The sequence below is a fragment of the Pimephales promelas genome, chromosome 1 (assembly GCF_988280905.1).
Source record: "Pimephales promelas chromosome 1, fPimPro1.hap1.1, whole genome shotgun sequence".
Taxonomy (NCBI): domain Eukaryota; kingdom Metazoa; phylum Chordata; class Actinopteri; order Cypriniformes; family Leuciscidae; genus Pimephales; species Pimephales promelas.
The window spans coordinates 49,219,406-49,237,478 of record NC_142769.1 but is presented as its reverse complement, the minus strand read 5'-3'; the positions used below and the strand labels follow the sequence as shown (position 1 = coordinate 49,237,478).

Genomic DNA, 18,073 nt, shown 5'->3' with positions numbered 1-18,073 from the left:
TTTTTTCTGCTATTGAAACAATCCGTATTGCAAAAAGCGCTATATAAATAAATGTGACTTGACTGAGGGCAACGAGGTGGAGTGGGCACCGTATACTGAGGTGTACACCGCTTCACCCCGGTCGGGGCTGCCCTCAGAGGTCTTCGGTTGAGAATGCCATCCCGGTCCCCAATTTTTCTGAGGGGGAGCACAGGAAACAACACTCTATCCTGTACACAGAGTCTGTTAAAGGATTAGTTCACTTTTGAAAAAACTTTTGCTGATAATTTACTCACCCCCGTGTCATCCAAGATGTCCATGTCTTTCTTTCCTCAGTCGAAAAGAAATTTAGGTTTTTGATGAAAACATTCCAGGATTTTTCTCCATATAATGGACTTCAATGGGAACCGGATGGTTCAAGTATCAAAAGACGGTTAATAACAGTTTCAGATGCAGCTTCAAATGTCTTTAAACGACACCAGACGATGAATAAGGGTCTTATCATGCAAAACGATCGGTTATTTCAAAACTTATTCCAAAAATGTAACTTTTCTAAGGACAAATGCTAGCCTTGCTCTATTCTGTGAGGCGCGTTTGTAACGTCACGTAATACGTAATTACGTTCAAAAGGTCACGGGCGACGTAGCCGGAAGTACAGAGTCAAAATCGTCCGACATCGTTGTTTTTCCTTTTAATTCCTTTTTTTGCAAACAGCGTTTGAGTTTTCACGTTCAACCTATGCGTTCAACTTGTAAACACTGTCTCTGTACATTCGGCTACGTCGCCCGTGACCTTTTGAGCGTAATTACGTAATACGTGACGTTGCAAACGCGCCTCACAGAATAGAGCAAGGTTAGCATTTGTCCTTAGAAAAGTTACATTTTTGGAATAAGTTTTGAAATAACCGATCGTTTCGCATGATAAGACCCTTATTCATCGTCTGATATCGTTTAAAGACATTTGAAGCTGCATCTGAAACTGTTATTAACACTATCTTTTGGACCTGAACCATCCGGTTCCCATTGAAGTCCATTATATGGAGAAAAATCCTGGAATGTTTTCATCAAAAACCTAAATTTCTTTTCGACTGAGGAAAGAAAGACATGGACATCTTGGATGACATGGGGGTGAGTAAATTATCAGCAAAAGTTTTTTCAAAAGTGAACTAATCCTTTAATGGCTGGGAGTGCTCCGCCCAGCAGCCCCCCATTCATGCCTTACCCACCAATGCCATTAGTAGTTCTAATCAGCCTGGAGGGTAATGCCGAGCCTCAAGGGGAGCCTTAAGCCGTTACAGGACTGATAGCTGGAAAAGCATCTGTTCTGCCTTTGGCATCAGCCCATACCCAAGCTCTTTCAGCCCCCTTTATTAAAATATATATTTTGAGAGCTGAAAAAACCGAGCTGAAAGGGTTTGATCCACGATCTTGAATTTTATTAGTGGAGATCGGGAAAGACTGGAAGGCCCAGACATGGAAGTTATAAACTCCAAAAACTGCTTGTACACAGGGGATTGAGATGGAAAATCTTCAATTTCCCCAACTCGATGCTCAGAACATCCATCTCCTTGGAGGTGGACAACTGTAGCACCAATTCCTCAAAATTAAATGTAGCCAACTTATTTAGTTACTCAAACTTAAATGCAGTAAAAGATCAACCAGACAAGTCAACTCGGTCTGGATGATTCGTGGTTCGACTGGTCGAGACTGTTTTCCAAAGATGGCTCCTGCCTATATACGCGAAGTGGACCGTCTTTATAAAATATCTTCTTATTAAACTGTCTGTACACTTACAAAGTTCTCAATGCTTCGGTTTACATGTAGGGACCCTCATTATGCTACCATGCTAGTGTGGGGCTATTTTGAGCCTTGTTAGTGGTATTAACTAGCGTTTTTTTTTTTAATTTTTACTTACTCTATGCCCTATATATCAGCGTTATAAGCTAATCTGTGGTTCAAACATTCGATTATCATAAAAACACATCCCAGAGAACGGTCGACTCAGTACCCATGTGTTATTATTAATACTTAGGTTAATTTTGCGCCGGAATTGTCCTTTCATTCTACTGAAGTCCAACAATAGCTGAATGGACCTCAAATTTAAAGGGATAGTTCACCCCAAAAATGAGAAGTCTGTCATCATTTAGGGTTCTTTCTTCTGTTGAACAAAAAGGAAAATATTTTTGAAGACTGTTGATAATCAGACAGTTGATGATAGTCATTGACTTAAAGGAGTAGTTCACTTTTGAAAAAACTTTTGCTGATAATTTACTCACCCCCATGTCATCCAAGATGTCCATGTCTTTCTTTCCTCAGTCGAAAAGAAATTTAGGTTTTTGATGAAAACATTCCAAGATTTTTCTCCATATAATGGACTTCAATGGGAACCGGATGGTTCAAGGTCCAAAAGACAGTTAATAACAGTTTCAGATGCAGCTTCAAATGTCTTTAAACGATGTCAGACGATGAATAAGGGTCTTATCATGCGAAACGATCGGTTATTTCAAAACTTATTCCAAAAATGTAACTTTTCTAAGGACAAATGCTAGCCTTTCTCCATTCTGTGTGGCGCGTTTGCAACGTCACGTAGTACGTAATTACGTTCAAAAGGTCACGGGCGACGTAGCCAGAAGTACAGAGTCAGAGTGTTTACAAGTTGAACGCATAGGTTGAACGTGAAAACTCAAACGCCGTTTACAAAAAAGAAATTATAAGGTAAAACAACGATGTCGGACGATTTTGATTCTGTACTTCCGGCTACGTCGCCCGTGACCTTTTGAACGTAATTACGTATTACGTGACGTTACAAACGCGCCTCACAGAATGGAGAAAGGCTAGCATTTGTCCTTAGAAAAGTTACATTTTTGGAATAAGCATTGAAATAACCGATCGTTTCGCATGATAAGACCCTTATTCATCGTCTGGTGTCGTTTAAAGACATTTGAAGCTGCATCTGAAACAGTTATTAACACTATCTTTTGGACCTGAACCATCCGGTTCCCATTGAAGTCCATTATATGGAGAAAAATCCTGGAATGTTTTCATCAAAAACCTAAATTTCTTTTCGACTGAGGAAAGAAAGACATGGACATCTTGGATGACATGGGGGTGAGTAAATTATCAGCAAAAGTTTTTTCAAAAGTGAACTACTTCTTTAATATATACAAAAAAATACCATGGAAGTCAATAGCTATTGCAACTGTTTGCTACCAATATTCATCAAAATATATTTGAATTGGACTATAGAGCACAAATCATATGGACCACATTTATGTTACTTTGGTCATTTTTTGGAGCTTGACAGATGTGGTTACAATTAACTTAGACTTAGACTCCTACTAAAACTATACCTTTAAATCTTTCTCATACCATCACTCTGGACCCTTCTCTCTCCCTCTCTCTCTCCTTGACTTCTTACAGGGTTTCCAAAATGGCACGCTTAAATTGAGCTGACTTGATTTGTTTTTATTTAAAGAGGATCAATTATTGAGATCTAGACGCGTAGAAGTAGTTCAGCCGTGAACAACAACCCCCCCCCCCACACACACACAAATCGACCACACATGAACTAAAAAAAAGCACATCGTTTTTCAATTTCATTCTTGCTCATTATTTTCCCCCCTCATTATTTTTCCCCCCAATCCCTCTTTTCTCCTTCTCCTTTAAACCCTCACTCTTGTTTATTTCAGGATAATGGCAAAACCAACGGTAATAGACTAGACTCTCCTGGCAGTGGTTGTGGGAATGTGTGTGTGTGGAGAGGGTGTCCTAATTTAACCTTGTTAAGTCCCTGTCTCCTCTTTCTCCATAACTTGCCCCGTGTAATTGTCAGTGAATTGTGGGGAATCTAAATGGCGGGCCGCTTGACTGGACGAGGTTCATTAGACCTATCTCTGTCCTCGTCTCATTTAGATCACAGAGAACCGCTGTGAAGAAGAGTTCTGCTGTATGAGAGCGCTCAACCAGAGAAAACACAGCTTTTTTTTTAAGCCTGTGATTGGAGCACACGTCCATTTACTCTCAGGATTCAAGGAAACAAATGTTTCGGAGAAAACTAGTCTTTATGTGCTGTTGGTTAAACGGTCTTTATCATGACAAACGATGTCTTTAAACATTCGTCGGTTCCTTCCCTGATCCTTTAACATTGTTACGATATGTATATATACACTCAAACTGAACTCAAAGATCTAAGACTTTTTCTATGTAAAAAAGGCCTATTTCTCTCAAATATTGTTCACTCTGTCTAAATCTGTGTTAGTGAGGACTTCTCCTTTGCCGAGATAATCCATCCAACTCACAGGTGAGGAATACAAAGATGCTGATTGGACAGCATGATTAGTGCACAGGTGTGCCTTAGGCTGTCCACAATAAAAGGCCACTCTAAAATGTGTAGTTTTTAGAGTGCAGGTCTGGGGGGGATTGTGGCCTGTGGGATGTTGGTCCACTCCTCTTCAATGGCTGTGTAAAGTTGCTGGATATTGGCAGGACCTGTAAAAATGCTGTCGTATACACAAATCCAGAGCATCTCAAACATGCTCAACAGGTGACATTTCCGGTGAGTATACTGGCCATCCAAGAACTGGGATCCATTGAAGAGGAGTGGACCAACTTTCCGCGTTTGCAACGTCACATATTACGTAATTACGTTCAAAAGGTCACGGGCGACGTAGCCGAAAGTAGTCAGTGTTTACAAGTTGAACGCATAGGTTGAACGTGCAAACTAACTCAAACACCGTTTACAAAAAAAGGAATTAAAAGGAAAAACAACGATGTCGGACGATTTTGATTCTGTACTTCCGGTTACGTCGCCCGTGACCTTTTGAACGTAATTACGTATTACGTGACGTTACAAACGCGCCTCAGAGAATAGAGCAAGGCTAGCATTTGTCCTTAGAAAAGTTACATTTTTGGAATAAGTTTTGAAATAACCGATCGTTTTGCATGATAAGACCCTTATTCATCGTCTGGTGTCGTTTAAAGACATTTAAAGCTGCATCTGAAACTGTTATTAACTGTCTTTTGATACTTGAACCATCCGGTTCCCATTGAAGTCCATTATATGGAGAAAAATCCTGGAATGTTTTCATCAAAAACCATTTCTTTTCGACTGAGGAAAGAAAGACATGGACATCTTGGATGACATGGGGGTGAGTAAATTATCAGCAAAAGTTTTTTCAAAAGTGAACTAATCCTTTAAAAGGTTCTATCAGCGCTATGTATTCGGAACCCCTAAAAGGTTCTATACACTCTTAAAAAAAGGGTTCCTCTGGGTTCTATATAGAACCCTGGGGTTCCGTACTAGGCCAATAGAACCTTTTACCAAAAAAATGGTTCTATATAGAACCATTTTGGAGTTCCATATATGAAGCGGGGGATGGAACCATTTCTGGTTCTAAATAGAACCATTTAGAGTGTAATGAGAGCTGTTTCAGTACTATGGTATACGGTCTAAATCCTGAAACTAATCAAATAAATAACGAGTTGACAACAACTCTGTCACCCAACGATTCTATCTTGTCTACAAACCACGTTTTGTCACGAAAAACCACGCAATAAAATGAACAAGAAATGACGCGAAACAGAACGTGCGCCAATACGAAGAAGAGAACACAACACGTGAATATGGACGTCAGACAGAAACTAGTGCTGCACGCTGTTTGCGCGATGAGGAAAAAAAAAAGATAAACTAATATTTACTTGGTGTCCTCAACCCATGCGTTGCTATGATTGGCTGTACTCATGACATCACTGAGGTTGAGTCGCGCGACGGCTCTGGATATCTAGCAGGCTAGATATTTTTCTGTTTCGGCGGCGCGTCTGCGAGCGTTTTCGCTGCGTTGTTGGCTCTTTCATACTAACAGATTGGCAAGCGTTCATCGCCCGCTAATCCCCCGCGATTTGCACGCAATAACACCCTGACCTGTCGGCGAGCTCAACGATTTGCAAATCGGGCATAAATCGGGCTTAAAATCCTGTAGTGTGAACTTAGGGCACACTTGAGCAATACTCATTCTGTCTAATCAGCATCTTGATATGCCAAACCTGTGAGTGGATGGATTATCTTGGCCTCACTAACACAGATTTAGAGAAATAGTTCTTTTTAAGTACATAGAAAAAGTCTTAGATCTTTGAGTTCAGCTCAGATGTAAAATGTAAAAAAACATTTTGTGACTTTTAAAATTATAATAATAATAATAATAATAATAACATAAAATAAAAATGAATCTAACATCAAACATCCCATATTACAAAGTTGATTTCTAAAATGTTACTGTACTTTTTTAAAGTCTATTCTCACTTTTAATAATGCACTGTACAAATCAATAGGCCATGTTCACAGTATGTCCTTCAGAAAGAGCTGGAACATCTCTATAATTCATAAGGGGTCTTTTGAGGATAATAAAAGAAAGCCTGAAGGAGTGAGCGATGCCAAGTGTGGGAGAAACACAATATCTCTATTTGCGCCCCAGCTTATTTATTCCTAATCAATACATTTGAATGTTTGAGATGTTGTGAGTACAATGTTGTTTCCCTCTTTGAAAATGTGTATTGAACAGCTCACTGCTGGAATACAAACATGAATTATTCTATTAAAGTGTCACTGGGATTTGATCAACACTGGCTACCCCCTCTTCTAACCTGCTCTCTTACACTCCAGATCTGACAGAAGTGGGACACTCTCTCTCTCTCTCTACTGTAACGATTGTCTAGATACAGTAAGTGATTCTCTCCTTTTATTCTGTTATTTCTGCCTTTAATGTTCCTGCCAGACCATTTATACATTTTTCCAGTTCAACACTTTTTTTCTCTCTTGATAGATTTTTTTTTTGGCTAATATCCCCTACCCTAGAAAAAGAGCAAGCAGTAGATCTTGTTTTGAACCGAAATGTGTAGGTGATGTGTGTGTGTAGGTGTGTGTGTGTGTTGTGGTGCTGTGAGGCTCAGCACTCGGGAGGAGGGATCATGGAGGTACGGCACTAGTAGTAATCTAACAGAACATGCGAATAGTTAGACGTCAGCACACATCAATGCCTACAGGTCAAATACACCACACACACACACACACACACACACGGACAGACACACACACACAAACACAGACACAGTACACACTCACTGACACTCGCACACGCACACACACACACACACAGACAGACAGGAAAACGCAGGACGTATGAAATTAAAATTCTGTTCAATCATATAGACGAATCCGGCGAAACTACCGGAAGTAAGCGGGCGCCATTACTGAGCTGTTGCTGGGTAGCGTTGCGCCATTGCCTCCTATTGTTTTAGTTGCAACTTGCGTCCACTGGAATAAACAGCCCGCGATTTACGACTGTCACTAACGTTACAACGTTATCCCGTGTATAATGTCGAGTGGGTAAACAGTTTCCGTTATAAATTGTTTCAATGGTGGCAGTAAAATGTAAATTTTGAAGAGAAAACACTGTGAATACCCCGGGTCGACTGCCCCTGTCTGGTGCCGTACGGTTTACAGATTTCCTGGGCGAGTACAAGACGCGGACATTCGCGTATAATAACAATTATTTAATGACATAAGTAAAAAAAATATAATAAATATGTGATATAGTGATCAGCAAAATCTCCTCTCTTGCTGTTTTTTCTATTCAATTAACATGCTATGGTCATTAAATGGCTTTCCTGCGCTGAATGTAACGTTATGTGACATAATTGTTCTCCCGCTGTTATATTGACCTCTTTCCATGGTTTAAAAACACTAATTGGTCGATATTATGTATACTTTCTAGCTGTAACGTTACCTTACCCTTGCCTGTTGCAATGTGAAAATGAGATAAATAATGGACACAAATGAAAAACATGAATTTGTTTATTTGATTTCATTCATTTATTTATTTATTGTTGCCAAATGGACAGATCTTTTTATAGTTTCCTCGTTAGCAAACGTTAGCCTAGCTAGCTTGCCAAGCTATTTTCATAAATAACGTTAATCTGTAAGATCGTTTGTACCTTCATCTTTGACTGGAGGCCACTGCAGTCACAGATCAAACCAACAAGTCATTCTGCCTGGCTGTAGCTGTCATCGAGGGTGAGTTCGCGTTATCACCGAGGTTTGTTTACATACCGGTGCACATGTCTATGCCGGTTTAACAGCTCAGTAATGGCGTCGCCACAAGATGGCAGCCTACACAGAACGCTCGTCGGATTCGTCTATAAATGAGCTGATAAATATTTTCATAGCTGCTAACTGATAAATGGAGGACATTAACTATTGTGTATTACTATACATAATAAATACATCAAACATAAAAAATAGAGATAAATAAATTGATCATTGTAAATGCTACAAGTGAATCTAGGTATTATAACAATACGGCAATAATGTTTAATTTGACATGCGCTAAAGATTACATTTTGCAATTTAGTAAATCAATTATTAAAGTATTGTTTTTAATCGTTTGTTTCTAAAGATTGAAAGAGTTACAAATGAAATGCACTGCATATGGTGTGTTCAATCTCATAACTGCAACTTTATCTCTTGCATTTGGGATTTTATACTGTATCTCACAATTTCAACTGAAATATAATTCCTACTTAGAATTGCTTAATATATATATATATATATATATATTAGGGCTGTGCAAAAGTTAATTGCGATTAATCGCATCCAAAATAAAAGTCTGTGTTTACATAATATTCGTGTGTGCTGAATATAATTATTTTGTATATATAAATACCTATGCATGCATGTATATATTTAAGAATTATTTGCGCTTAAATTCTGTATATATTTATAAAAACATAATCTATAATGTATAAATATAAATATTTGATGTATGAATAACACATTTTCTTAAATATATACATGCATGTGTGTGTATTTATATATACAAAATAATTATATACAGCACACACAAATATTTTATGTAAACACAGACTTTTATTTTGGATGCAATTAATCGCAATTAATTTTTGCACAGCCCTAATATATATATATATATATATATATATATATATATATATATATATATTTATACACACACACAGACACACACACACTACCGGTCAAAAGCTTTAGATCGGTAAGATTTTTTATGTTTTTAAAAGAAGACTCTTCTGCTCACCAAGGCTGCAGTTATTTGATAATAAATACAAAAAAAAAAAAAAAAAACAGTAATATTGTGTAATATTATTACAATTTAAAACAGCAATTTTCTATGTGAATATAGTGAAGTGTAATTTATTCCTGTGATCAAAGCTGTATTTTCAGCATAATTACTCCAGTCTTCAGTGTCACATGATCCTACATAAATTATTATAATATGATGCTCAAGAAACATTTATAATTATTATCCATGTTGAAAACAGTTTTTTACATATTTATTTCAGGATTCTTTGATGAATAGAAAGTTCAAAAGAACAGAATTGATCTGAAATGGAAAGCTTTTGTAACATTAATCACTACCATTCAAAAGTTTGGGGTCAGTAAGAATTAATTTTTTATTTTTGGGGGAGAGAAATTAGAAAATACTTTTGTTCATCAAGGATGAGTTAAATCGATCAAAAGTTACAGTAAAGACATTTATAATGTTAGAAAAGATTATATTTAAAATAAATGCTGTTCTTTTGAACTTTCTATTCATCATAGAATTTGGAGGGAAAAATGTTTTTACTCAAAAAAATGTTCATAAAATCAGCATATTAGAATGATTTCTGAAGGATCATGTGACACTGAAAACTGATGTGTAATCAGCAACAGTAATGATGTTAAAAATTAAACTTTCAAATTACATTTTAAAATATATTAAAATAGAAAACAGTCATTTTAAATTGTCATAATATTTTACAATATTACTGTTTGTCATTTTTTTTCCCATCAAATAAAGCAGCCTTGGTGAGCAGAAGAGACTTCATTTAAAAACATAAAAAAATCTTACTGATCTAAAACTTTTGACCGGTAGTGTGTATGTATGTATATATATATACATATATATATAATTAAAATTGCAGTAATTTAGTCTTGCAGGACCACAATCTGTCCTTGAAAACTTGAAACGAGATTGAAAATTTGTTTAGAAAAACGGAGAGAGAGAGAGAGAGAGAGAGAGAGAGAGAGAGAGAGAGAGAGAGAGAGAGAGAGAGAGAGAGAGAGAGAGAGAGAGAGTGTAACCAAAGTGCAGGAGAACATGACGGATCACTCTCTTGGTGATTCCAGCTCAGCACCTTCATCAGACACAGCATGAGAGCGTGAACATACAGTACACACACACACACACACACACACACACACAAGTGCACAGTCTGTGTCAGACAATCAAACCCAACGGGAACTGTGTGCACGTGTGTGTGTGTGAGTTCAGGGCGACAGCAAATCTATTGCTAGCAGGAGTGTGTCGGCAGTTCTGTGGCACTACAGTGCTAATGATGAATGTGTGTGTGTGCAGGTCTGACTCTGAACACTGTAGAGGTTACACAACATCTCTTCACCAGTGTCAACAAAAGTTAGTTTTCTCCACCTAAACTATGACACTTACTATATAGCCTATGTTCAATGCATAATCATTTTGCTATATATTGAGCAGTATAATGTTTAGATGTTTAATATAAAAAAATATTGAGAATATTATCAATTAGGCCTAAATCTGGTGCCTTTTAGCTCAAGTAAATAAAACAAGCATATCTGATTTGTTGTCAATATATCATCTGAACGCCCCTTATCACCGCTCAAATCCACCGCACTTCAGGTCTTTTCAACAGTGTAATTCTTAACAACTAAATCTAAAATTATTAAAAGTGTTTTCCATATTTGAAATAAAATATTAGATGAAAAGCTTAAACTTAAAAAAAATTAACTTATAAATGTTTCCTTAGCATTAAAACTACTTAAAGGTGTCATGACATGAGGTCTTTGTAACATTAAAAATTCATAAAGAAACATAATTAATACTTGCCATAAAGATTTGTTTTGTATATGTAAATATTTAACAAATATGTGAACATTTTTTTTTTCACATTTAAATTAAAACTCACATTCACTAACATTGAAAAAGGGGGTCAGTAAGATTGTAGGCTACTTTTATTTTAATTAAAGGAATTAATTCATCAAGTGTCAATGAAGACATCAAAGAATGAAAATCAGAAAATCTGCACATTAATATTTCTGAAGGATCATGTGACGCTGAAAACTGGAGTGTCGATTCTGAAAAATAAACAATACATTACAATAGAAAACAATTATTTTAAATTGTAAATATTTTTCACAATATTACAGTTTTACTGTACTTTTGATTAAATAAATGCAGCCTTGCTGAGCATGAGAGAATATTTCATGTATTACAGAACATCTCAAGTATTACAGACCGCAAACCTTTGACCGGTGGTGTGTGTGTGTGTGTGTGTGTGTGTGTGTGTGTGTGTGTGTGTGTGTGTGTGTATATATATTTAAAAAAAATGCTGGGTTGTTATAACCCATCTTTGTTATTATAAAAACAGTTGTGTTTATTTTTTCAGCATTCTATGATTGACACTTGATGAATTGAATATCTCCATGCTGGATAAAATTAATTCCTTTAATAAAAATAAAATTAGCCTACAATCTCACTGACCCCTTTTTTCAAACCTTAAAAAATGCTGTTTAAACCCAAATTTGGGTTAACCTCAAATTAAATATATATATATATATATATGACTATATATATATATATGACTTATTTATGTAAGTTAATAGCCAGCAAGTTGTGGCGAGAAGTAAAGATACGACTGCTATGAAATGCGCCACCCCTTTATGACCAATTCCGAAACCAAAATGAATCTCTGTGGTGTTGTGTTGACAAAAACAATCTGCTAAACTACACAAAGTTGTGCTGCTGCATTCTGGTTGAAGCGTGTTAATTCCCTCAACCAATCAGACACTGATTGCTGCAGACGCACTAGTTTCGTTTGTGCTAATCAGTTTGTAAATCAGGGTAACCATCCATGAAAGACTTGTTCAGGAACCAGCGAAGAAAAGAACAACTTCTAAACGAAACAGCTTTATTGAAAAGAAATTAAGGTTTTTGATGAAAACATTCCAGGATTTTTCTCCATATAATGGACTTCAATGGGAACCAAACGGTTCAAGGTCCAAATGAGAGTTTCAGTGCAAAAACTGTTCAAAAAAGGGCTTTAAACGACTCCAGACCATGAATAAGGGTCTGATCTAGGACCCTTCGAGTCATGACTCGAAAAGATTTGTTCATTTTGATGAACGAGTTCAAACAGGAGAGTCACGAACGCTCACACAGAACAGAGCAAGGCGACCATTTGAGCTTATAAAACTTAAACTTTTATTATAAAATTTATTTATTAAATGAGCGATCGTTTCGCTTGATAAGACCCTTATTCATCGTCTGAAATCGTTTAAAGCCCTTTGAACAGTTTGCACTAAAACTCTCATTTGGATCCTGAACCGTTTGGTTCCCATTGAAGTCCATTATATGGAGAAAAATCCTGGAATGTTTTCATCAAAAACCTCAATTTATTTTCAACTGAAGAAAGAAAGACGTGGCAATCTTGGATGACATGGGGGTGAGTAAATTATCAGCAAAAGTTTTTTTTAAAGTGAACTACTCTTTAAGAAAATATTTTTAAAAAAATCAAATTGATTATTTATAATAAATAATCATTAATAAAACATCAATAAAACAACAGATCTAAGAAAATGAAATTGTTCCAACATTCGTTTTGCTCTGTTGCACATGTCTCATACACTAAAAGGAAAGACCCTGCGTGCGGTGGGCCATGAACAGCATAACCCCTAAACAGATTGCTTGTAACAGAGCAGTTTAGTTCAGTCGCGGATCGGGATGAGGAGTCCACGGATTCAATCCCGGTTTGTTCAATCCAGCTGATCTGGACTGAGGTGTTGAGTATGAGGTCGTGCTCGACACTGTCTGGCTGAACAATTTATAAAGCCACACAGAGTGAAAGGCGGGAGAAAGCGAGCATGGAGCTGTATATTTCAAGTGTGTGAGAGTGTGTGTTCGAGTTGATAATGATGTGACACGCAGCCTGAATAATGAGCTGGGCTCAGGTGGACACACACCTCTGTCTCGACACCCACCCTTCGGATGAGGCGCACACTAATCACACACTCACTCACTCAGGCACACACACACACACTCTTTCTCTCAATCCTGTTTTCAGCAGTTTAACACTACCCTGCTCACAAATAAACACCTGACAAACACATCTATCTAGCTATATGAGGACAGGACTCTATATAGACCAAACCTCAAACCACAATCTCAAACAAAGCACTTTAAGGATATAAAATAAAGAGTTTGTTGTCCAGTTGAGGACATCCTCATCCTCAAAATATTATAAGGTCCATTTTTTAAGGGACATGAGCGACGTCCAATTCACAAATGAACCACTCTAACTGTGTAAATTTGGTTTGCGAATTAGTCAGGAAATTCAAGAGCATTGGATGAAGTTGCCAGTCAACTGAAGGCAAATCTGCAGATGAGTCTTTTTGTTTGCAAGCGATGAAGATCTTTATTAGTTGAACATTTGCGTATGGGATCTGTGAACGTTTCAGGTATAGATACATTCGATTGAATTTTTTATACAGGTAATACATTTTACAACCAAACAGATCATTACACTAAGGACATGATACCACTACTACAGAGTATGACATTTTAGGTCACATCTATGGATTTTTTTTAAGTGTGCAATTATAGAAATACACATACATTTATATAAGGACAGGTATTACAAGATTTTTTTCTTCTTCCTGTTCCTTTGTTTTTCGTTCATGGAAATAAAGTAATATGTTGTAAAACGGCATGAATGAATGAATAAATAAATAAAAAATAAGTACATACCAAAGTAATAGGGCATTGAGACAAATTTCACAAATCGATTCGATTTACAAGCTTGCAATTCGATTCGATTCAATATCGATTATTTTGGATATCAGTTACAATAAATGGCCATTTTTCTCAAGGTAATCAAATCTCTTAAATGCTGTAAACTATGGGAGTCTAGTCTACAAACACTTAAATTGCACTTTTATTTATTTTTATAATAAGAAGATTATATGAAATATAAACATTTAAATGGTGGCTGTCATAAAATGTATTTATGAAAATATTTATTAAAAATATTTATTCAAATATGAATTAAATATTGAAGAACATTAAGATTATAATGCATATGTAATATGGTGTATATATTTAGCAAAATGCTCCTCTCTGGAGTTATTTTTTTCTATCTGACTAACGAGTTTATGTGGGTTTTCTGAGGTAAATATGACGATGACATTGATTACAAGCTGTTTAACTGACGTCTTTCCACGGTTGAAACGCTGATTGAGCGAATGCGGATTTCGATAAGTTGTACTCTATCTTTAACACACTTTCAGATGCTCATTCATGTTTATTTCACGCTGTGACTGGTATTATTAACCCGGAAGAGAGATCAGCGCTGCTGCTTCTCTTGAGCGATCTCACGCCACAGCGTCAAAACGCTATTTATGTTTTTGAATTTCTAAAGAAAATGGACGTAATTTGAAAATTGAGACTTTGTTTCATATCAATAGTTACAAAGGACAAAGATTATTGCGATTTTTTGAATGCGCGCGGACGCGATGCAATGTCCCATTCATTCAAATGAAACAGGACGACTAATCGATTCTTGAGATTTAAGAATCGATATCGGTTCGTAAAAATGAGAATCGATTAATATCGAGAAATCGATATTTATTACCCAGTAACTAGTGACTAGCTAGTGAACTTGGAAAACTAGGAAGGTTTTGCACTTTACATTATATATTTATATTTAGCTTACTTATAATAATTGTGTTTTTTGACTTGAAATGCTTTTTTTTCTAAGGTCTAATTATGTCTCAACTTCACAAACCTAAAAACTAAGCGTTGTCTAAACACAAACCATTTATGTTAAAGGGTTAGTTCACCCCAAAATGAAAATTCTGTCAGTATTTCCTCACCCTCATGTTGTTTCAACCCCGCAAGACCTTCGTTCATCTTCACAACACAAATTAAGATATTTAAGATATTAAGATCACTCCTGTATACTAGTCCATAGGCTTCTTCAGGGAATGACTCTTGCTGTCCTCGAAAAGTCATTAAAGACATCGTTAAAATAGTCCAAGTGACTACAGTGGCTCAATCTTAACTTTATCAAACGACGAGAACACTTTTGTGCGCAAAAAAACAACAAAAATAACGACTTTATTTCAACTATTCGTTTATTTCTCCCTCTGCGCGAGTCAGGTTACTAGTTTAATAGCGTAAGCTTCTGTTATTGTACGTCACACGCATCACACACACATGACCAGCGTCGGCCAATAGTGAGCCTACGTGTGACGTAGCTCTACGCAATCACACTACGTTAACTGACTAGAGGCGCAGAGAGAAGGAAGTGAATAGTTGAAATAAAGTCGTTATTTTTGTTGTTTTTTTGCGCACAAAAGTGTTCTCGTCGTTTGATAAACTTAAGATTGAGCCCATGTAGTCACTTGGACTATTTTAACGATGTCTTTAATGACTTTTCGAGGACAGCGAGAGTCATTCCCTCAAGAAGCCTACGGACTGTATGCAGGAGTGATCTTAATATCTTAAATATCTTAATTTGTGTTCCGAAGATGAACGAAGGTCTTACGGGGTTGGAACAACATGAGGGTGAGTAAATACTGACAGAATTTTCATTTTGGGGTGAACTAACCCTTTAAGTAAAAAATTTCGTACATCCAGAGGGTGGCAGTATAGTGCGAGCCGACTGCCATTTTGCCCGAACTTAATTTGATTGTGTTCAATCTGCTTAAATATATACAATTTAAGTTTATTTAATCCGTTTGTGATGGATTACATGATTGATTTGTGTTGCATTAACTACTTGTTAGATCCCAGCATGCTTTGCATATGGTTGAATTAAGAGAGAATTTAAATCTTAAAATTAAGGGTTATTTTATCTTTTTTTTGTTGAGAAATTTAGAAAAGGAGAAGACTTGAGAGTGTGTAATTGTGTTTAATGTAAAATTACATTGGAATTATAAGAACTATTTAAATTACAGTGAGTTACCATTGTGGAGAAGAGTGGGGCGTTTTGTTTGGTTGTCGACTAATTTAACTCTTTTCTATTACTTTGGTTGAAGGAGCATGCAAAACTTAGCATTTAAGATGCTAATATGCGCTACTGCTAGCAAATAGCTAGCTATAATCTATCAAATTTATTATGTGTCACTAAAATAAATGAAGTATTAATGGATTAATGAATATAAATGAATACCTGAATCATGTCAGGAAGCTTTAAAAATTCACGTTGAGACTACTTAAATTGGGTCGGTTAAAATTACTTAATTTCATGATGTTGAAGTCACATGAACAAATTATGTTTGTTTAACATAATCCAGTTATGTGGAACCTGTTGACGAAATAAAATTAATTAAACCCAACATATAATTTTTTTTAGGGACAGCAGATGTAAACTAGCTAGCTAATTCTGGTGCAATTACTTTTAATTGTGCATTGTCCCTGTAAAAATAAACAATAAAATGAAAAATGAAATGAAAATTGAGTGTACGTAGACTCTACCCACCTCTGATATTTGCATAAAATACAAATTATTTATGTAATGTATACTTATATAATTGCAGACACACAATTCATAGATGTGACAAATTATTCCTCTTTATTTGGTAAAACAATAGTATATTGTTTTATATATATATAATACCCCGTTTTTATATATATATATATATATAAAGTATATATATAATTTATATATATACTGATATAAAATGTATATCAATTATTAGTAGTACTTATAAAGGCCTAATACTCATTTATTGACAGACAGATGGATATTTGTGGCTGACCTTCATCCCAGATCTTTTCCTCACCACACTTATCATCATCATCATCATTATAATGTGCTAATAAGCTAGTTAAAGCGTCCATAACATTTCAGTGATGCCACAAGCTTTCAATGACCCAACCAGCAGTTCACCAATGCAATAAAACCAACCAGTGTCAAATTGCATGAAAAACAAGGAGCTTTACAGGTTAAAACACCAAGACTGAGAGGGAAGAAGAAAAAGAAGAAAAAAACACAAGAAGGAAAATCAGGGCAAAAACACACATTGCTCTCAAGAAAGGAGTTCAAAAAAAAAAAGAAAAAAAAAATGATGAACACTATTAGCAATCTCCCAGATAAAAGATGACAACATGTGCTGATCCATGTGTGTGTATCTGTGGTGTTCCAGCTCTCGTCCGCATCCTGATTTATCAGAACTATTCACACTGACAAAACACAGTGGAAACACCTCTGTCTTCGTGAGATTTGGAGATAAGTTTAAAGCCTAATAATCGCTCAGCGTCTTGAGAAACATCATAAAGCCACTGCTGTAAAATTGTGCTTCAGACGGCAGTACGGGTTACTACACCCGTGTTTTTCTCGCTTCACCTCGTCCCACACAGACATACACACACATATATGCACATGTGCTTCCTTCACATACTCTTCATCACTACCAAAGAAAGGCTGTTTGCTTTTTAATTTGCCAAAAAAGACTTCAAAAACAAAAAGACAAGAAAAAAGGAAAAACATGCAACAAAAATACCTTCATCTCGTGGCCGGTTCAGTGTTGACTCATCGTGTTTTTTTGTGAGTGGACCTAGGGTTAAGACAAAAAGGAGGGAAAAAGAGAAAAGAGAAAATTCAAAAAAAGATTACTGTGGCAAGAGAAAAAAAAAAATCAAAAAAAGAAAACAAGAAAGAGCAAAAAACAAGAGGTTATTTTTCTCATTCTTCAAAAGGTGACAAAAAGAAAAGCAAAGGCAAACAACAAAAAGCATCATAAACACAGATTATCAAGAAAGACACAAATCGGCTACAAGATCAAAGTGGTTTAATGTTAGATCTGGGAATATTCTCTCTCGTTCTTTAACGCCCCGTTCCGACGGCTTGTTTGGCTCCCGGGGGTGAAGTCAAAATCAATGTGGGGGAATCAGGCATTAACCTCTGAGGTATGAAAAACAAGAATTCCCATTCCCACACCCACACCCGAGTCCTCCTCCCTCCTCTCGCTCGGGTCAAGCTATCGTCCGCCT

At 36.3% G+C, this 18,073-nt stretch overlaps 1 protein-coding gene across 6 annotated transcripts in view; it reads right to left on the bottom strand.

Moving 5' to 3' along the window:
- Positions 1–18,073, bottom strand: part of nlgn2a (neuroligin 2a) — a 291,636-nt gene that overhangs the window by 93,988 nt on the left and 179,575 nt on the right. For 5 of the 6 annotated variants that reach the window (XM_039658240.2, XM_039658239.2, XM_089131182.1 and 2 more), the window contains one exon: positions 17,584–17,637. The exons of the other annotated variant lie outside the window; for it this stretch is intronic. In XM_039658240.2, coding sequence (XP_039514174.1) covers positions 17,584–17,637 — 54 coding nt within the window. The remainder of the gene's footprint in view (positions 1–17,583; positions 17,638–18,073) is intronic. 6 annotated transcript variants of the gene reach the window in all.